We start from the raw sequence: 22032 nt of genomic DNA, 5'->3' as shown, positions 1-22032 counted from the left end.
CACATATCGGTATTTAGTAAACTGTTTATGTTGTTATCAAATGCTGTATATGTTCTAACATTATTTAAGTTCATGCAGCAGTTTATGTGCAATGTAAACTTTGCAAAGGTTATTATATAAATATACATATATTTTTGTTATTTACAACAGTTGATAGTATCGTGGTTTTAATGTGAATGGGCCTAAAATGCCCCAAAACGAGGTGCAAGTTCCGATTAAAGTAAGCTTTTGACTGTGTATAAGGTGTTTAACGTGTAAATGAGATAGTATATCTGTCAACTTCACTTTAGTATTTTATTGTTAACAACATGCTGCTGTTTGGTCTGAACTGCTGGTAGAGGCAGTAGGACTCACTTGTTTGTTAATCAATTGCCAGAATTCTGTATTTTCAGTTTTTCTGTTTGTATTTTTGTGAGTTAATAAAAAATAAATAAATGAATAAATCAGAGAAAAAAACCTCACTTTTCCAGGGACAGGTTTTGTAGTAACATCTTTTGATACTCTTTCCACTCAGATACAAAAATAAAGAAAGAAACACCTTTATTTGTCCACATTTCATTCTTTAATGACTCATGACAACATCATACATTCTCCATCTGATCTTCCATTTGCAAGTACAATTTGTTTTTTGAATGTTGTAACCTAAACATTGTTTCAAGCAACTTGCTTAATATATAAAGCATTCAAGAAATTATATGATTTCAATTCAAATAAACAATCATTTATGTTATCAGAGTCATATTATGTGTACTTATGTGTGAATGTGTTTACCTTTAGCATGAACTACTTTTGTTATGCAAGAAGTAGCTCAAGGAATAATTTGATATTTTGGGGAAATTTGCTTATTCCCTTTCTTGTCAAGAGCTAGATGAGGACATTGATATCAATCTCATATTTGTGTGCTAACTATGGAAATGAAGCCAAAGGTGATTATCTTAGCATAGTATAAAGACTGGAAACAGGAAGAAACTGCAAAAAATACACCTACCAACACCTCTAAAGATCACAAATTAACTGTACGTAGTTCATTTAATTTGTACACAAACTGAAATATAAACACAACTTGTCGGTTTTGTGCTGGAACTATTTCTTGGTGAACAACAGCCAGATAATAATGATAATAATATTATAAGCACTGCACAGAAAACACTTAACATGTGGTGCTAATCATCGGCTCTGAGGCATCTCGATCAAGCTCATTTTCATTTAAATTCTCATCCTCATTGTGCTTTTCGGCACCGTCTGCTGCTGGTGTAGCTGTTGGTGGTTGTGGTGAACACTGGGCTTTCACTTTGAACACATCCCACTTCTCAGGAAGCAGGCCTTTGTTGAAGAGCAGAGAAGCCAAGTAGGAGAAAAACAAGATGGCAGTGAAGGCAGACAGCATGGAGATGGTCTTAACTGGAGAGTACTGGACATAAACACCGTCCTCAAGAGTGCATCCTGGGAATTGGAGGATTACTGGTAGTCCCAGTGATGGGTCTCCACTCAGCAGTCTCAACACCAACCCAATCAGCCAGCCCATAACAACCCCGTAACCGTTGGAGATGTTGAAGAAGAGGACGCAGATGAGCTGAGGGAAGATTAAGAGGTAGGCCACCTCTGTGCCAAGGAACCAGAGCAATATGATGCTGTTTTGCATGCTGGTGAGTGACGTACCAACCAAGCCGGCTACCACCACAGAGCCACGTATCACCCACTGGATTTCTCTCTGTGATGCCTGAATAAATGTTGAGTAGAAAGGAGAATCATGTCACTAATGCTGTTTATGTTACTTTCTCTTTCATACTTCAAGATGAGTCTTTTTTTAGTACAAAACCTGTGGCCGCAGAATGTTTTTGTAGATGTTGGAGGTGAAGATAGTGGCTGCAGACAGCAAGGCAGAGTCAGCTGAGGACATAACGGCAGCAGCGATGGCTCCGATACCAAAGATAGAGATATAGGACGGACTGAGGTGTCCTAGGGTGATGGGCAAGATTTGAGCTGCTTCTCCACGTTCATATGGAGATGGAGAACCATAAGAAGTCAGGTTCCAGTCTGGAGGATGGACAGATGGTCATAAAATCTAATTAGTTCCTTTAAAACAAAAATGCTCACAGGCAGTTTGAGTTATAAACACTATTATCACTAGGGCTGCAACTAACAATTATTTTCATTATTGATTAATCTCTGGATCATTTTCTTGATAAATCTGGTCGACGATCTGGTCATTCTAAAGTTGAGGCTTATATCTATAAGTGACTGAGCTTTTGCCATCAGGGCCCTTCAGCTTTGGAACGACCTGCCTGAGGAGATAAGGCTCACAGAATCAGTGACTTCTTTTAAATCACTTCTTAAAACTCGTTTTTATAGACTTGCTTTTATGTGATACTGTTTTTTTTTAATTGTCTTTTTATCTTTTGTTGTTTTTTTTAATCTTCTCTCTGCTGGGTTTTTATGTCTTTTATCTTTTTATCTTTAACTTTATCTCACTTTTTTTTTTTTAACCTTACTCATTAACTTTCTATTGTTTTATTGCTTTTTTACTATCCTGCTTTTATTTTGTTTGTCAAAACTTCTTAAACTCTGTTTTTAAAGGTGCTGTATAAATAAAGTTATTGTTCTTATTAAATAAAAAGTAATTATAATATCAGCATAATAAAAAGGTAGTTAACAAATGTTTCACTGTGACTGTGAAGAAGAGTTGCTGTTCTATTTAGCTAATATTAGTTTTGTGGTTCATTGATTTTAAATTAGTTCCAAAATATTTAAAACCACATCTGAGCTTCAAGATTCATCCCTGACCTTGGAACAGTTTATCTAGAGCTGCAGTGATTAGTTGATTAATTGATTAGTAGATCGACAGAAAACTCATCGCCAATTATTTTGATAAATGGTTATTTTGAGTGAAAAAATGCTAAAATTCTCTGGTTCCAGCCTGTTAAATCTGAATATTTTCTGTTGTCTTTACTTTATGACAGTAAACTGAATATCTTTGGACTGTTGGTTGGGACAAAACAAAACATCTTAGGTTGCATCCCGGGTTTTGGAAAAGTATTTGACATTTTTTTTACCATTTTGTGACCTTTTATAGACCAAACAACTAATTGATTAATCTAGAAAATAATCAATAATTGAAAATGAAAATAATTTAGTTGCAGCCCTAAAGTGAAGTCAAACATTTCTCAACACCTTTCGCTGCGGAAGGCCATAATATATCTTAAACTTTAACTTTATTGTTATTTAGCGGAAATTTGTAAAACATAGAACATGCAGAGACTGAAGCACACAGACTATTCATAAAACATACATAAAACATGTATAAATCAAGCAACAACATAAAACCTAGAGCATGTTTAGTCATCACAATTCTACATGTGGCTTTTTCCTTGCCAAAGATTAATTGCAATTATTTTGAAGGAATTATACAAGTTGATGGACAGATCCAAAATTTAGACATCAGTAAGCACAGAAAACAGTGAATATTTAAATTTTATTCAAACTGCATCATATTTATTTGTAGAACTGACATTTAATCATGTTGGGTAGTATTTATTTGTGGATACGAACATACATTAGTGATCACAAGTGTCATATACACTTGTACTACAAGTCTTGTTCTTGTATGTATTTTACAATATTCACATCAGTCACTGAGAAAGTGTAATACCTGTGGATGCTGCCACTGCCCCGATCAGTATAGATGGAGTCCCAAATACAAACATACAGAAAGCAGCTGCAAAAGATGTGATCTGAGCGGTGGCTGAGGAAGAAGCCGACAAGGTTCTCTGGTGGTAGGCCTGATATCCCAGGTTCCCGCCTCCCTTCAACATAAAGTGAGTTCAATTTAAAGCTGCTCTGTGTTGGATTTGAAACTTTTAGACATCAGCTGTTCAGAATAACTGCCTGTATGCGTCTTTGTTTTTTTTTGTTGTAAAGTATTTAAGTTGTTTTTATCAGTTTCATCAGTATCAACTGTGACTAGGCACGGCAGTCTGGTTCAGAGTCAGATAAGCACTGTGTGGGAGCCGATCACGGATGCTACTACATCAGTTCAAAATAATGTTGGGCATAGGATACGAATGATAGGGACATGTCTCTACCAATATGAAGGTGATGCTGAATTGTCCCTTGAGAGAGTGCCAAGATGTCAGGTTTGTGTGTTTTGAGCAAAAAAGTACACTATTATGATGAGGAGTGAAAGAGCAGGATGTGGGAGGATACCCGACCTGATAATCTATAGTTAAGTAGGTAAGTAAAACGAAATGTAAAAGAGAGAAAAAGAGAAAAAAAATCATGATAAAAGTCTCTTTGTGTGTGTGCGTACATGCATATGAAAGAGAAAGAGACGGAGACCAAGTGTCCGTGCACAATTATTTTGGCTGTCTGACAAAAACATGTCCCAAACAAAGTTAAACCGAACGAGGGTTCTCAGCCCTGACTTTAATTGGATTTTACTTTCCAGAAACCACAGCCAAGCTCATTACCTGAGTTGGCATTACGTAAGTCCTCGCAGTTTGTTTTATCTTGTGAATGTGAAAATAATACAAAAAAATAAAACATAAATCTAACCTCTGTGTTCATTTCCCAGGTACATTTTTCTATAGTAAGCATCCAAACAGGCTTATGTTAGTGCAAAATATCAAATCTGATTCAGCATTTTTTTTCTTACTTTGCTGTACTGTGATACTGTGGCTAAGTAGATACCATTAAATACAAGAGCACATCTTCTTCATAAATCATCAACTGATAAGGATGCTGACATTTTGCCAGGGATATGTCATTGTTCCAGAAATGACTGTTTGAGTAGTAAATCTCTTACTGTTATCATTAAAAACTGAATACAGTATGTCCCACGCTAGATTAGAGAGCTTGACAGACTAAACTACAGCAACTATGGGGGTCAGAAGTTAGGGAAGGGTCAATTTACAAGTGAATTCTGTATTTACAGACTAGAATAAAATGCACTTGGAAAAAAAAACTTACCAAAAATAAGAAATAATCGATCGCCCTCCAGGCCATGTTTGCTTCCAGTTGACCAAACCAGGGAGCGTGTAGGGTGTTGTTTAGGGCCGTCTGAGTGATGTCTAATGAGTAGCGGTTCGTCAGGAGAAAGGGGACACAGATCCACTGCAGAGACAAGAAGCAAGTAAATCATTTACACAAAAAAATCATCTGGTTGTTGAAAGTTTGTTTTCTGGGAACCATGAACAAAATGACAAAATTCATTCACTGTAAGAGTCACACAGGCAATGATGGAAGAAGTATTCAGATCCTCTACTTAAGTAAAAGTACTAATACAGCAATGTAAAAATACTCCATTATAAGTAAAAGTCCTGTATGAAATATCCTAGTAAAAGTACATAAGTATTATGAGCTTGATGTAGTTCAAGTATTGCAGTAAAAGTACATAAGTATTATGAGCTTGATGTAGTTCAAGTATTGCAGTAAAAGTACATAAGTATTATGATCTTGATGTAGTTAAAGTATTGCAGTAAAAGTACATAAGTATTATGAGCTTGATGTAGTTAAAGTATTGCAGTAAAAGTAGTGGTTTGGTCCCTCTGACTGATATATTATTATATATGACATCATTAGATTATTAATAGTGAAGCATCAGTGTTAGAGCAGCATGTTACTGTTGTAGCTGCTGGAGGTGGAGCTAGTTTACACTACTTTATATACAGTTAGCTAGTTTAGTCCAGTGGTTCCCAACCTAGGGGTCGGGCCCCTCCAAAGGGTCAGCAGATAAATCTGAGGGGTCGTGAGATGATTAATGGGAGAGGAAAGAAGAAAAAACAAAGTTCTGATACACAAATCTGTTTTCAGTTTTTGGACTTTTTCTCTAATCTTTGATTTTTGCTGAAATATTGGATCATTTGAACATTTATTGAAATGAAAGCATGTGAGAAGTTTAGAGGGAAAAATCACTATTTGGTGGAGCTGTTAACAACTCATAGACATGTGAAATGTGACCCCGACTACACACTGCTTTTTGTAAGACGTCAAAAGCCAAAAAGGTTGGAAACCACTGGTTTCATCTTTAACAATGTGTTGTATTTTAAAAGCTTGTTATATTATCCATTGTGTCAAATTTTCATCTGAAAAGTAACTAAAGCTGTCAAATAAATGTAGTGGAGTAGAAAGTACAATATTTCCCTCTGAAATGTAGTGGAGTGGAAGTATAAAGTAGCATCACATGGAAATACTCAAGTAAAGTACAAGTACCTCAATGTTGTACTTAAGCACAGTACTTGAGTAGATGTACTTAGTACTTTCCACCACTGCACATAGGTTCTTGTGTTTCAAGTCTGTAAACCTGAGGGTCCAATGAAAACAATCTGTCCATTTAATGTTTCTTTATTAGATAGATATATTGATGTATAGATTTCTGGGTTAAAATCATTTTTCAACAAATGTCAACTTGCAGGAGTGCAACAACATGCATGTGTATGAGTCAGGGACTAACAAAAAGAAGTAAACTAGTCAAGTCAAGAAAATGATATTGCCCAATACCACAAATCACAAATTTGCCTCAGGGGGCTTTACAATTTGTACAGCAATACAACATCTTCTATCCTAAGACCATTGACTCAGATAAGAAAAAATGCAATCCAAAAAACCCCTCAGGATGAGCAACAGAGGAGATAGATGTTATGTGTACAAACTACTGCTGAGACTACTTCAAAGCAGTTATTGAAATAACTAAATCAAAGATACCTCTTACAAAACTGCTGTCGAAACTAACAAAACTACAAAATACAACAAACTCACCAAGCTGATGAATATGAGGATGAGCTGTATAATATCTGTGTAGGCCACAGAGTAGAGACCCCCCAGCAGTGTGTAGATGATGACCACAGCAGCAGAGATCCAGATGCACACATTATAGGGCAAATCCAAAATCACACTCATAGTTGCACCTATTAAACACATCATATAAGAGAAACTTACAACCAAATATTGTTTAAATATTGTTAATTTTGCAAACCTGTATACATTCATTTTATTGAACATATAAAATAACTGTAAATCTGATAAGAAATACTTAAATATAATAACTTTAAATATCTATAAAGTAAATATAGATTTATGCTATATCCATTAACATTACAATATGTAATATATACATGTATTGCATTGTGTTTTGTATACTGAAAACTTTGTGAAAGGCCACACTGTTTACCTAAACCCATCAGTGTTGAAGGAACCCAGGTAATATCGACTATAAGTGAAGCCAGGGACTGAACGGCTGTGACTGCGTTTCCATACTTGATCTGAAAAGGGTCCAACATGGTCACATATTTTCGGTCTCTCATAGGCTTGGCGAATACAAGGCCACCTTGAGAAGGAAAAAATGAACATTTTTGTACTGTGTTTGCAAAACAGGCAGGACAAGGTTCAGTATGTACAGTACATTCAAGGGTTGTACTGCCCTCAATGAAGATATGGTTAAAATCTAAATTTTGACCTTATAATGCAATTAGATGAAATGTTATTTGCTAATCAAAAACTATTAAACACCCGATGTTCATCTGAACCTAGATGCATGAGCTATATATTCTGTTGAAAGTGGATTATTCTTGCTGTATTGTTGCATTGCATCGGTGCATTGACTCAAAAAGTTTATCTCATTTTTAATTGTTTTGTAACAAATGCAAATTGTCATATTATAATTCCTTTAACTCTTACCAAAAATGTAAGACACTGCATATGCAGAAAACATGATGATGGCCCAGATTAGTCCCAAAGACGGTGTGTACACCATCTCGCTTGTGCCGACAATGAAGCCTCCACCAATACACGTAGCTGCAGAATGAATAAACATATTAGATAAGTTGAAAAGCAAGACTGATTTGGACAGTGACATATGATGACAAACCTGGAAAATAATGCTGCAGTGAAATCCTATAAAATTGCATCAAATAAGCAGGAAGTCAAACACAGACTTGTTGAGTTGTGGAGAGTATTTCTGTTAAAATGGTTTGGGAGGAAAAACTACTGACTGTGATTGAAATTTACTGTGATTACTGAAGCTGTGTACTGAGATGTTTAGTCTCTGTTTTGTGTCTGTCTCACCTTTAGTCTCTGTGTTTTCTGGTTTATTTCACTGGGCTCCAGCTGTAAAGATAAAATGTGTGCTTGCAGGGATCTGTGTTTATGGTCAGGGTCTCCAGGCCGGGAGATTAAGGCGAATCATTGCCTTGTTATACAATGCGTTGGTTGTTTGTATCTCTGTCTAAAGTGTGAGGATTCTCTGTGAGTGATAAGTATTCTGTATGTTCCATTCAAGTGTACACTCTGCTTGCAAAACAACAGAGACTTGGCCAGAGAATTTCATTTCTTCTACATCAGATGCTATTTTCATCAATTATTAGGGACCAAGCCCAAAAGGCAGAGGACTACTGTTTTACAGTGGTCCTCTGCCTTTTGGGCGAGGACCCTATTGGACACCCAAAGGCAGAGGACCCTATTGTTTTTCGTGTGTTTGTTTGTTTATTTGTTTGTTTCTTTCTTTTTTTCTTTCTTTCTTCCTTATTACGCCACTTCAACCCTAAATTTGACCCCCTAAACATGGTCAGAAACTCACTAAATTTGGCACGCACATCAGGTCTGGTGAAAAATTTGTTGAAATGTAAAAATGAACCCCTAAAGTGCCAAAATGTGCTCTCTAGCACCACCTATGTAACTAAAATGGCCACCATAGCCTGTAGGAATGTCGTAGAGAGATCAAACCAAAACTCAATTATTCGTCTCATCAAGACCTACAAATCACACACTGGCCCTGACCTAAATCAAACACGAAGTCCGCAATTAGCCTCTCAAAATAAGACTTTGCCCCAATTTTGGCCCCCGAACAAATGTTATCTCCTCCGAGGGTGTTAATGGTATCGGCTTCAAACTTTAATAGGTGACTTATGACACTATGCTGAAAAAAAGTTGTTAAAAATTTTGTAATAACTTGAACTGTTTGGATTTAATAAGCCCTGAAAGTTGCAGTGCCACATCACCCTTACAATGTAAACCAATGGGGAGGCAATCTATGGGCATGAACTTTGTGTCAAACAGAGGCTTCTGATGTCTAATCTATAAGTCTGACCACTTTCAAACCTGTATGAATGGATTCGCCACAAAATTTCCTACTAAAATATGATTTTTAATGTAAGATTTGGCCAAAGTAATGGGATTTATGAAGATATTTCACAAGAAGAGTACTCTAAAATCCTCCTCTCCAACTGCTCCTGGTGTTGTGACTCCCTCAGTGCTGTGAAACATTCTGCAATACAGACTCATTATAAAATCACAGGAGGAGCAAAAAAAGAGGTCTGAGTCTCGTGACTGACAGGTTTGAAAGGTTTTCTAGAGAATGATGAGGAAAGGCCACGCCTAAAAAAATATTCTAGTATCTAAGACATTGTTTGAAAACCAACCCCTCAAACCTGAGGCTAAAATGGGCCTCTATCAAGCCATTTTGCCACACCCATGCATTTAAAGTTCAAATGAAGTCTGTATCTAAAACTATGTGGAAGCAGTAAATGTTCAAAAAGGTGTGGGTTCGCTCACACTCTCCATTCAAATATATGAGTATTTTTCTGTGTCCAGCTGCAGTTACTTATTGTCTCTACACACCTGACTGTACACATTTCAATCAAACTTTCACCAGGTCATGTGGGTCAAAAGTCTTTACTTTTCTAAAAATAGACTTGATGAAAATTAGGAAATTGATTTGTTTTACACACAATTTTCAATTTACTAATTGAAATTCAAGTGAATGGGCCCAAAACTTGCATAATTCGATGACACAGGTATGAGCAAGACAGACATGTTTCACCCTGCAGAAAATTCTCACACCGTTGAGATTTGATGTTTCGCCATGACAGAGGAAGTTGCTATAACTTTATTGTAAATGCTCCAGTCTGCACCAAACTTCTCCCAGCCTGAACACGTCTACATGACAATATTCCATCAGTGATGCAAACTGGCTGAATAGCGCCCCCTACGAAATTTCAGCAAAGCAGCCCTAGCAGCAGGCAAAACAGTGGACAAAGGAAGTGATGTTTATCTCCTTCTTGCACTGTCTGAAAACAGCTGGGTCTGAAGACATCTACATGCCTGTCACAGAAGCCCTTCGATTGCGTTGCGGCCTGACATGCGCAGAGGCACGAGGGCCCATTCAACGCTGCTTGCACCTTTAATTTATTTACTGTATTTACTTATTTCTCAATTCTCTGATGCCTTTAACTGTTGCCTGTACTGCCAATGCCAGCAGCAGTTCTGAGCTTATATTTCTGATTATGTGTAGAAAACTCTTGGCAAAAAGCCAATGCATTTCCATCACTGTAGGGTTCTGGAGAAATACAATTTACTGAGATTTGAGGATTTTAGATTATTCTCAAATTTGTGCCTAGTTTATAAAATGTTAAATGGTTTGGCCCCTCCTCCACTATGTGACTTTGTGTACACTGGCTCAGTAAGTTCTCTTAGATCCTCCAGAATATCCTCTATACAAGATTGTACCAGACCATTTCGTCGCACTGCATTTGGACAGTCAGCTTTCTCTGTAAAAGCCACAACTCAGTGGAATGTCCTCCCTGATGATATGAAGAGCTGCAGTTCAATCAGTGCATTCAGAACCAGGTTGAAGAATCTGCTGAAGGCTGCTCAGCTCTGTGGCCACTGAGACTGGATTTGATCTCATGGTCTTCCCAAATAATCTTGCTTTTGTTTTGACAGGCTTGCATTGTTGATTTCTGGTTGACATTGTGGGTGTATGCTTTGTATTTTGTGTAGTGTGTCCTGTGTGTTTTTTGCTTTGTACTGTTTGTTATTGTGCTGTTATATGTTTTAATTGTATGGGACTGCAGAGGAAAATTAACTTTAAAGCTAACTGTGGTGCAATGCATCAAATGTTAGCATTTATGTTTAAAACTGTACATTGTCCCAATAAATACAATACAATACAATACAATACAATACAAGGTCTGGTACCAACAGTTTTTCATATTTGTGTCAGTAATATTTTCATCCGTTGAATATGATGAAAAAATAAAAAAATAACTACTGGCAGGCAACACACTCAAAACACAGACAGTAATTAAACTTTTTGGGGTGGTTGGTTAAGACAAACTTATTACAAAAAATATTTTCTCTTTCTTACTTTTATTGTGAAAGTGTCCAGAAACTGACGTAACTTCATAAAGTTGATTAAATGTAACAAAAGCAACAGGGAGATCAATACCACAGTAATCTACTGTTTATTTCAGTACCCTAAATGCTTCATTGTTACCTTTCCCAGGTACAGCCAGAGATGGAACAGAAATATTCAGATGGTAAATCTCATTTTACAATGAATCCTTCAAATTTGAAGTACTGTGTGTGTACAGATGCAGAAAAAGATGAGTTATCAAGTGTTTATTAAAGCAACTTTTGACCCAGAATGATCTTCATTTTCACAAAGACCTTTCTGGTTGAAATATTTAAGATGAGATTGAACTCTATTCCATCATCACGAAAGAAATGTCAGAATTCCACGGGACAAAAGCAATGATGGCTGCGAGCTCACCTGACATTGTAAAGATCCCCACCACTAGGTTAAGGCTTCGGTTTCCCAGCAGGACCATGTCCATTCTGGTAGCTGCACTCTTTTTCTGTTCCTTTTTGGACTTGAAGGAAGCCCAGATGCCAGTTCCAAGGACCAGCAGGTAGAAAAACACCATCGCTACCACTCCTGGGATGTTTACAGCCATGATTGACCTAATAGACGTCCTCACAAGTTGAAGTCTGACTGACTCATTACCTGACAGACTTTATTAAAGTCTTACATTATTTACATTATAAAATCACAGGAGGAGCAAAAAAAGAGGTCTGAGTCTCGTGACTGACAGGTTTTAAAGGTTTTCTAGAGAATGATGAGGAAAGGCCACGCCTAAAAAAATATTCTAGTATCAAAGACATTGTTTGAAAACCAACCCCTCAAACCTGAGGCTAAAATGGGCCTCTATCAAGCCATTTTGCCACACCCATGCATTTAAAGTTCAAATGAAGTCTGTATCTAAAACTATGTGGAAGCAGTAAATGTTCAAAAAGGTGTGGGTTCGCTCACACTCTCCATTCAAATATATGAGTATTTTTCTGTGTCCAGCTGCAGTTACTTATTGTCTCTGCACACCTGACTGTACACATTTCAATCAAACTTTCACCAGGTCATGTGGGTCAAAAGTCTTTACTTTTCTAAAAATAGACTTGATGAAAATTAGGAAATTGATTTGTTTTACACACAATTTTCAATTTACTAATTGAAATTCAAGTGAATGGGCCCAAAACTTGCATAATTCGATGACACAGGTATGAGCAAGACAGACATGTCTCACCCTGCAGAAAATTCTCACACCGTTGAGATTTGATGTTTCGCCATGACAGAGGAAGTTGCTATAACTTTATTGTAAATGCTCCAGTCTGCACCAAACTTCTCCCAGCCTGAACACGTCTACGTGACAATATTCCATCAGTGATGCAAACTGGCTGAATAGCGCCCCCTACGAAATTTCAGCAAAGCAGCCCTAGCAGCAGGCAAAACAGTGGACTTTATTAAAGTCTTACATTATTTACATTATAAAATCACAGGAGGAGCAAAAAAAGAGGTCTGAGTCTTGTGACTGACAGGTTTTAAAGGTTTTCTAGAGAATGATGAGGAAAGGCCACGCCTAAAAAAATATTCTAGTATCTAAGACATTGTTTGAAAACCAACCCCTCAAACCTGAGGCTAAAATGGGCCTCTATCAAGCCATTTTGCCACACCCATGCACAAGACCCATAAAATTTTTCACAATTTCTGGCATATGTGCAATGTTTTCGAGCACACCAGGTGCGATACATTCTAGTGGAGACCTGCAGTTGTGAGCAACAAGCACCACTTGTTGCTCACATTGTCTCAGCACATTCCGTTTGGATGTGTGTGCAGACTCTTATCTTGACAACATGCGCTGACAGACATTAAATCTGGTTTTACATATTACTGGTTCTGTTACTTTATGAACAATGCAGCATGCTCTAATTGAGCATTCAAAATGCTGTTAAACATCAGATATTTGTACATTTCCACCTGTTAAGTTAGTGATGAAACAGCAGCATTGTCTCAGATTTGAGTTAAAACAGCTCTCAAATATTAATTTAATATAGCAGACAGAACAATCGGACCATAAACTTTATGACTGGCATCCATGTCCTAATTTTTAGGGCAATAACTGAAACCTAACCTGACTTATACTCAACAATCGTCATTGTTTGTTCAACAGTTTTTACATTGTAAATGCACTTTTGTTCCTCAATGGGAATTAACATCATGTGACTTATTGCCTCCAGCATCTTGATCAGTTGATTCAGTTTCATAATCTGTTTGTCATAAATTTGTCTGGAAGCGTCTATACTGGATGGAATGAAGACTAACTGGCTGACAGTGACAGTTTTTGCTGCCTTGATCATATAACATGGCAGCATTATTTCTAGTGTATGTTGAGTAGAGGTAGTAGTTTGCATCTTGAGTCCCCCGTGATTAGGTTTGGGCAACAAAAACACTTCGGTTAACATCAGGGAAAGAGCTGCGCAAGGTTTTAAATAAAATAAATCAAATAAAGAAATAAATAAAGTGAAATGCAATACACATTGTTATTTGTATTTCCTGATTATGTATGCATTTACTGTAGCGTAATTACATGCAAAACATGTTAAATTACAAGTTATTCAGCCTTTTATCTTTAATAACTGAGAAAACTGTTTTTCATTGTGACATGAATTTTCCATGTCACATTAAAATCCAATCATAGCAGAAAACAAAGTGAGGAGGAGTATTGCATTGCATCAGCATTAGCTAATCATCGTCCAATAAACCAGCCAGCTTAGCTGTCCACAATTACCAAGAACTGTCTGTTTGTACAACTTCCTTCAGCACAATCCATCAATTAAAACTGCAGACAGTTGAAGAAGTTCTGCACATTTCCAGCTCTACATTTCTATTCTGGGGCTCTACTGGTATATCTTTGCATGATTCGAAGTTAAAAACTCCTAATTTTCTTATACTGGTCCTTTATGCATCCCCTCAGTTCAGCCTCTGTCTGAAACAGGCCGTTTTAGCTCCTGTCACTTTAAGGCATGTTTTTCATTGATTATGAAACATTGTTTTTTCTTTTTACATCACTAGAAATGTCAGCGGGATTTTGAATCTCTTATTTCAGAATACTTGATGCACTCAGTGAGGAAGTGAAGCTCTGTCAACAATAAAAAAACAGCTTAAATTCAAAATCTGTTTTATTCAATCAATCCATAAATACAAGGCAAGATTTACATACATCTTTAATAATAAAAAAGGAATCCGATAACCATTCATATATCAAGATCTGTTGTATCAACATCAACACTTGTCAAACATCCTCTGAACCAACAGTTTCAGCTCCATCCCTCTCACACTATCCCCAGAATATCTCCTCTGTGGGGCCAGTTGAAGCTCTGTTTGTATCACAGATGTGATACGTTGGATAAGTTTTTTAGACCCCAGATGTTCAAACTGAACTCTAGTAGATGAAAATGGGAAAAAGACAAACTTAGTCTAAAGATTAAACTTGCAGACATTGAAAATTAGATTCACAGAGTATTTGGCAGCAGAAAAAAACATTAAAATAATCCTGAAACTAATTTTCAAAATGATAAATTGTACTTTTAATTTGAAATTTTGTTGCAGATAAGACCTGCAGAATATTGTGGAGCCAGATCTGTTATTATGCAATATAAACACATGTCCTTGCAGGAAAAAAAATGTAATACTGTTGTCTATTTTACAATCTATGGATTTGCTCTTATTTAAAAAGTGTAAAGTGTTAAAAGTGTAAGTGGAGAGATTCTTCTCAACCTGATCCAAAAACTTACTTTGTCCTGTCTCGTCTCTCAAACTTAAAAAGCATAAGACCAAAGAACTTGGTTCAACTTCTCTGAATGTTTAAGTACAACAAAACACTCTCACACAGAGCCGCAGTAATTTGATACAAACGATTCACTTCAGTTTTACTCTGGAATGGATCCACTGATTGTTGATCCAATGGGACTGAGAGAAAAGTGTCAACCAGGTGATGAAAATCTGGAAAACCTCAAGCAGTATCCCATTTGTTTCCATGATGTCAGTAAATAAAAATCAGTAAATTCCAAGTTTATATAATTGGTTAAAGTCAGACCATAAAAATCCTTAAACCAACTACAGTATAACTCTAGACAACCAGTAACTCAGTTATTAAGTGTATTGTATTGACATAAATCAAAAGCGATCGCTTACACTCATCATTCATCAATAAATAAATCTTCTTCTCAATGCATCGCTGACTTCAACTCAGCTTCAAATAAATATTAAGAAAGAGAAAAAGAAAACATCCTCATGTTGTCAGCCGAGACATTGTCCAGCAATATTTGGCGATCAATGAATCTACCAGTGCTAATAATCACATTATTAACAACATCCTGATTAGATTTCACATTTTTGATCAAAAGCTCACATCCCTGCTGTTTTTTTTCCCGGAAGGTTCTTCTCCCATTTGACGTTACACTAGATACAATATATGTGTAATTAACATCTGAGAAAATGTAACCCTGCCAATAACCTACAGGTTCAAATCCCTGAACCAGAGGGAGGCGCTGGATGTTAGCGACTAATGCTCTCCAACACACCCAAACACTCCGGCTGAATATCTGTCAGTCAACACGTGAGACAGTTTGAATGTGATGCAGGGCGTTCTCTGAAAGAGAGCGTGAACACTCAGCAAAGCCTCCCTGAAAAAACAGAGATTTTCAAAACAAAAGACTTGTGTGCTTCCTCAGTATGGAAATGCCATGGACAGTCCCGCCCGACAAACCAGACAGGACTAGAAAAATACAAGTTTTTTTCCCTTTTTCTACAACATTTTTTCCCTGATAATCCAGTACATTCTGTGGCTGAAACTCATGATTCTACTGGTTTCTACTCGCTGAAGCTACACAGGAGGCTCTTGGCTCCGTTCTGCCATGAATACAGCGTTTCCATCGGAGTTTTTCCATCCTGCACAAAAACAAACAAACACACAAGATCAATAAATGGGTCCTGAAAATGTATTTTTTCAACACAAATGTAAAAAAACCAGTCAGTGCAGAAAGAGTATTTCCATCTGTTTTCAGTTCAACTGCATCTTGAAGCAAGAAAGTATAAGATGTGTCACTACACTAAAATTATAATAAAGGATCTTAATTTTAGAAAATACTTTAAATAGATATTTTTTTTTTACATGTTTTGAGAAAATAAGTGGTTCAGAAAAACACAATAAGAAGACATTCAGGGAATAAATGCATCATAATTTCAAAGGTTGCAATTTGTTTTGTGTGTAAAAATCTGACTTGTGATTACTGACGTAGATTTTGTGTATTGATAACAGTATGGAGGCTCTGAGGAGTCATGTACTGTATATTGTGAGGTGATACTCTGTACTTACACAGTTCTTGGTTTTGAGACTGGCTCCGTGCATCATCAGCAGCTTGATCATCTTGAATCTGTTTATTCTCACAGCATCATGCATGGGCGTGTCTCCGTCCTACACTCAGGGAGGAAAACAGACATTCAGCATATGTAAAGCTCATTAGGAATCATTTTACAATCCCAATGATAAAAACACTCATTTCTAATAAGCTGTTGTGTGTCAGAGTGTGACATGTTGCATATTTAGTTTGGACTTTTGTAATTGAATATAAATACAAGTCTGTAGCAGCACATTTAGCTGCTGTAAGCCACAGACAAGCACCCCTGCAGTGATTGAATTAGCTTTGTGTCCTGCTGCAGGAGATTTAATGTAGCTGTAAGAAGACTAGCTGTAGATGTCTGGATCTTCGGTTTGTCTGAGTCCTTACTCTGTCTTTGGCGTTGACGTCTGCTCCACAGTGAATGAGATGCTCAGCACACTCATAGTGTCCTGTCCTCACAGCTACATGGAGAGGAGTGCTGCGCAACTGGAGAAAACAAACACGGAGAGAGGATTTCTTGATTTATGCAGGAAAAATACTGAAAATGCCACTAAAACATTAAAGGCTCAATCTTTATTTTTGTGCACACTTTGTGAAAATATATTCCTGCACTGGTGTTGTTTTTAATACGACCACCAGATGGTGCTAAAGTAACAAACACATACTGTACTGGCTTTTAGATGCACCTGAGAGAATAAGAACTCTATGCAGCAGAGGTGACCTGTAGGAAACCCAATTTCCAAGTTCAGTGTGTGGACAAACCTTGTCTCTGGAGGTGAACTTGGCTTCCTGGTCGAGGAGGAGCTGCAGGGCCGGCAGGCTGCCTCCTCTGCAGGCCCAGTGGACCGCTGTGGCCTCCAGCTGAAACACACACTCGACTGTTAGACTGCTGTATGTGTGTGTGTCTATGTGCATCTATGACAGAGACAGTGAGAGGAGAAAGAAGGAACAAAAAAATGTACGGAGTTTTCAATCCTCTCACCTTGTCTTTTTTCTCGATGGCAGCTCCGGCCTCCAGCAGCTTCTTCATCACCTCCACGTGTCCTTTGTATGAGGCTTTGTGCAGCGCTGTTCTCTGGAACTGGATATAGGATTTAAAAAGTTTCCTTTTTAATATTTCAACAGTTTGTTCACTGAAACAATCGATGAATTAAAAGCAAAATAGTGATAAGACAAACAAACATAAAGATTATTTAGTAATACTTTGTGTTTAATGAGATGTTTCTACAGAAGCGACACTCACATGGTCGGCTACGTTGGGGTTTCCTCCGTCACTCAGGTACTTCTCCACTACAGCCATTTTGTTCTCCATGGCTGCTGTCAGGAACAGCTTCTGATCCACAATCTCTGGCTGGAAGATATATGCAAAAAAAAAAATTACATATAATCTATAGCTTTCTTTCTCTGAAGCTTAAAATAAGGTTTAAAAACAAATACAAATCTTAAAAGACTGTATTTTCCTCATTAGCTCTTAAATGTATGATATGGTCAGTTCCCTGCAGCAGCAGCTTTTACAACTTCCTGCATCAAAGGAGGCTACATGTGAGCGTCACTGCAGAGTATTTCAGTATGAACACAGAGGTTCAATGAAATCAGTGTTTCTGAAGCTGCATTTCCTCTTACAGCCACTAGATGCTGCCTTCAAGCAAACGAGGCTGAATTTCAACTCATCAAGACAAGAACATGTTTAGAAATATAAAAGAAATGAAGAATATAATCCTACCACGAACTCAGGCTCCGGCTCTCGTTTCTTGCGGATGGGAGTCTTCCTCTCCCTCCTCCTCTTCCTCAGCTGCAGGATGTTGAACAGGTCGTCCACAGTCTCCAGCTTCAGTTTGCCGCTTTTATCCGTCTGACAGGGCAGAGACGAGACACAGGACTTCAACAAACAACATCAACAACGAAATGAAGAAACATATTCGAAAAGCAGCTTCTCATCTTCATCTTTATGAAAGTATTCATTGATTAAAGCGAAATATTTGCTTAAATATAAAAAGTAAAGGTACATATTAGTATATTTCAGTGTGAATTAATGATATTGTGTAACTTGTAAACATGATCTCAGTGTAGGAGCTTGTCCTTCCTTTAGTCGCCTACAAAAAATACCAAAGTTAAGAAACACAACCTCTTCTTTTTATCTACTTTACTCCATCATGAGAGCGTCATACACAAATCCACAAAACACATCACAGCTGGACTTGATCCTTGTTGGCTCCTCAGATTGTTTTAGTGATTATTGATCTGTCAAATGAGGTTTGTAGCATTTATACTGACTTTTTACCCTTACACAATCATAAAAAGATGGAAAAAGACATGTGTGTTTGTTTTAAAAATGATAATAAAATGATTCCTGAAAGAAAGAATAAGTCTAGTTTACTAGAAATTGGTGTGAAAATATATGTGAATGCCTCCAGGTGGCAGCATGGAGCTGAAGTGAAGCTCAGAGGAGACTAAATTCAAACCCAGTTATAGATCATATGCAGGATTTAAATAGTATTTACTGTATCAGTCTCATTTGTCTCTTTGCCTTTGCTTTACCATCATCTTCAGGCGAATGCTTGTCATTAAATAAAAACAAAGTACATCCTGAGCTCTGCCAACACGTGTTGATACAGAGCAAAGTCATGGATAACAGCCCAATGACTTCCTCTCCTTGTCCTGGTGACAACAGATACTTGAGTAGCGCTCTTGTTGCTGTTATCAGTGGATTCTTACATTGAGAGCAGCCACGCTGACTTCTTCCTGTTCGCTGCCGCTGTCGTTCTCCTCCGCCAGCGCTTTGTGGGACCTGCGGTCATCCTGCTTCTCTTGATGGACAGCTGTCTCGTACACGCCGTCTTGGAAGTTGGCCGCCGCCTCTTTGCCCTCTGACCTCTTACCGGTCACCTGAAGGGAGAGAAGAGGTGGAGATGTTGTACGTGACGTGTCTCTTTAAGGTCATACGAATGTCTAAATATCTGCCCTGAGCTTTAAAAAGGTGAACATTAAGTCTAAGTTTAGAATACTACAGTAGTACTCACATTTAGCCTTACACATTTATTTAAATACAAAAAAACCTTCAAATAAGGTGAGATGATTTGTTTGGTAGTTCCAGTAGTGATTTTTAGACTCAAAATGAGACGTAATAACTTATTATCTGATTATTTTGAGGTAGAATAAAGTAAAATGTATATGCATTAATTTCGATTCTTTAAGATTTTTGAAGCTGTTTGGTGCAGTTGTTGGATTTTGTTGAAGGTTTAATGACTTTAATGTTGAAGACAGAATCACTGGCGGAGTTGTTTCACAGTTGTTGGTGCTTTTATATTTTCTGCATTTTGTCCACAGTGACTCCAAGTTAATGAAACATAAGAAGGAGCCTCAGTTTGTAAATCACCAATGTCACTATCAGGCTGCTGGCGACAGATGACACAAACTATTCCCGCTTCCTGAGACTTGTTCTGTACATGTGAAAGATGATATGAGACCATGAGAACATTTGCAAAGGAAAAGGACTGAAGCTGTTAACAGATTCCCTGTTAACTTGATGTCTTCATCAAAGCTCAGCGGGAGAGCTTTTTGTTTGGTCTTATCCAGAGAGTTAAAACACAGGAGCTGCTCTCAGCATTCAGTGGCTGCAGAGCCAAGTCATGCTGCTAACACACCACAGCTTCAACACATTAACACACACACTTCAGCTCCGGAGGGACGACTGTTTATATGTCCAGTTAATGAATCACTCATGTAATCACTGGATCATTATTAATCATTCTAACCGACTTTTAATCCTCACAGGGAGGAGAACACAGTAAGAAATTAGAAATATGAAGTTGAAATGTGCAGAAATAAGTAACTTTATCAGATAAAACGATTCAATTTGATGCTTAGCAGTGATCAGTGTTGCTTAATGTTTAATTACCTTTACCTAAACATAAGTTGTAATTAAGCAGCCTTTCCCTTAAGCTTGCAGAGTGAGCGCTAATTGAGCCATAAAATGAGGTAAATGAAAGAGTTTATTTCAGGTTGTGTACATAGATTAAGAGATGATTGAGGTTATTTTGAGTTGTTTTAATCGAGCGTTTTCTAGTTTTATTTCTCTTTCTCCTCAGGTGTTCTGGCATCACATGTAAAACTTTTACTTTGGTTGTTTCAATCTCTCATTAAATGCATCACTACAATATATTTCTAGTCATCTTTTACATTTAAAAGGGACAGAAGGCAAAATAAATCAAACATCTGTCCAAGAAATGAATCCTTTCACCCAACATGTTCAAAGCATCATCAGTTTCCAGCAGTACGTTAAAACCAGAAGCTATTTTCTTATTTTCTTATGCAAACAAATTGAAAATTGTTTGAAACCAGAGAGAGAAAATGAATTAATTTTCCCTCCATCCCCTCATTGAAAAAGTTGCAAGCACAGAAATCCTACAGCTCATTTTTGGGACTCTTTCCGCCTCCTAGGCCTTCTCATAATTGCGATCATTTAAAAGTAACACACACATCAGCAGATCTTACCAGTTCCTCAACACTGTGCAGGACCATTTTTCTTCTTTGATAGGATGTAGTTTAATCTCACTGCAGGTAACTGGAGGTAGAGTTAAGTCCACTGGTCTTCTCCTGAGATGCTCCCTGTCTCTCTGTCTCTCTGTTCTGCCTGCAGCCAGAGTGTCGGCTTCTTTTATAGCCTTGTCAAACCTCTGTCCAAAAAATAGAGGTCCTGTCATTCAACTCAGATCACATTACTTCCCTCATGTGTACATTTGGCACGGTCAGTGCTGCCAACATCACCCCTCCCCCTCACCCCCCCCATCTCCATCTCCAGCCCCTCCCACTACCAGTCCTGCCCAGTTTGGGCTGCTGCTGGTTTCTGTATCATCATGCAAAGATTGAAGTCAGGTAAGAGGTGTCACTCTGCCACTGTTGACATTAACCGTATACCATATTACAGATTCTGGGGGGGAGACAATAAGAATTTAGTTTTATTCTCTTAGTTTTTCAACTTCCTGGGTTGTATGTCTTTGAGTTTGGTACATAATTCATATCAATTGTGTTAATGTTTGACTTAAACTTACAATAACTGATGTTTTTGTTCACCAGCTTTCAGCAGAAACAAGTAGTGAACACAACACTGACATATCATCAGCTTTTTAAGTTGATATGTTGAACATCCAGCAGTTACGGAGCAACATTATCATTCATGTGGAGTCGTGTTTCTGTCCACCCGATGAATGTAAGTCCAATATTCACTCTCTTTTAGCTCTGTTTTTACTCTCTACCAACTCCTGAGGGAAATATCTGGCTCTTTAGCTGCTAAATGCTCCACTATGTTCACCAGCTAGTTTACAGCATCACTTTTGATCCTTTTCTTTAAACTGTCCATAGTGATGCTAAATCAGTGGAGAGTAATTCATCCTCTCAAACACAAACAATCTTTGGCAGTGTCTCATCACACTGACCATGTGGCCCCAGAAATGCAGTGATATCACCGTGAGGAGACATGATGATGGTTCATGATGGTTGAGCAATAAATATAAATAGTCACACTTC

At 37.6% G+C, this 22032-nt stretch overlaps 2 protein-coding genes across 2 annotated transcripts; both read right to left on the bottom strand.

Annotated features, from left to right (window-relative positions):
- Nucleotides 1-1150: 1150 nt before the first annotated feature.
- LOC137197567 (high-affinity choline transporter 1-like) lies at nt 1151-11726 on the bottom strand. Its single transcript, XM_067611062.1, has 8 exons — nt 11543-11726; nt 7672-7788; nt 7166-7321; nt 6754-6902; nt 4966-5109; nt 3650-3803; nt 1820-2037; nt 1151-1720 (listed from the first exon to the last, which is right to left on the bottom strand). Exons 1-8 carry the CDS (start codon nt 11724-11726, stop codon nt 1151-1153), a joined length of 1692 nt encoding a protein of 563 aa, XP_067467163.1.
- A 2539-nt stretch (nt 11727-14265) lies between these two features.
- On the bottom strand, nt 14266-21159 carry LOC137197438 (ankyrin repeat domain-containing protein 1-like). The gene is made up of 9 exons (XM_067610842.1): nt 21001-21159; nt 19222-19392; nt 18230-18358; nt 17750-17857; nt 17489-17587; nt 17269-17367; nt 16894-16992; nt 16482-16580; nt 14266-16054 (listed from the first exon to the last, which is right to left on the bottom strand). The coding sequence occupies exons 1-9, from the start codon at nt 21025-21027 to the stop codon at nt 15977-15979; spliced, it is 909 nt and encodes a 302-aa protein (XP_067466943.1). The 5' UTR covers nt 21028-21159; the 3' UTR covers nt 14266-15976.
- Nucleotides 21160-22032: the final 873 nt, after the last annotated feature.

This window comes from Thunnus thynnus, chromosome 14, assembly GCF_963924715.1.
Source record: "Thunnus thynnus chromosome 14, fThuThy2.1, whole genome shotgun sequence".
Lineage (NCBI taxonomy): Eukaryota > Metazoa > Chordata > Actinopteri > Scombriformes > Scombridae > Thunnus > Thunnus thynnus.
Note: the sequence above shows the minus strand (reverse complement) of the source record. Positions and strands in the feature narration are given on the sequence as shown.

Coding starts and splice junctions, on each gene's coding strand:
- LOC137197567 (XM_067611062.1), bottom strand. CDS start 11,726: ATGGCTGTAAACATCCCAGGAGTGGTAGCGATGGTGTTTTTCTACCTG. Junction 7,789..11,542: donor GGGGATCTTTACAATGTCAG/GTGAGCTCGCAG, acceptor TTCATTCTGCAG/CTACGTGTATTGGTGGAGGC. Junction 1,721..1,819: donor AAAACATTCTGCGGCCACAG/GTTTTGTACTAA, acceptor ACATTTATTCAG/GCATCACAGAGAGAAATCCA.
- LOC137197438 (XM_067610842.1), bottom strand. CDS start 21,027: ATGGTCCTGCACAGTGTTGAGGAACTG. Junction 17,588..17,749: donor ACCCCAACGTAGCCGACCAT/GTGAGTGTCGCT, acceptor TCCTATATCCAG/TTCCAGAGAACAGCGCTGCA. Junction 16,581..16,893: donor ACGTCAACGCCAAAGACAGA/GTAAGGACTCAG, acceptor CCCTGAGTGTAG/GACGGAGACACGCCCATGCA.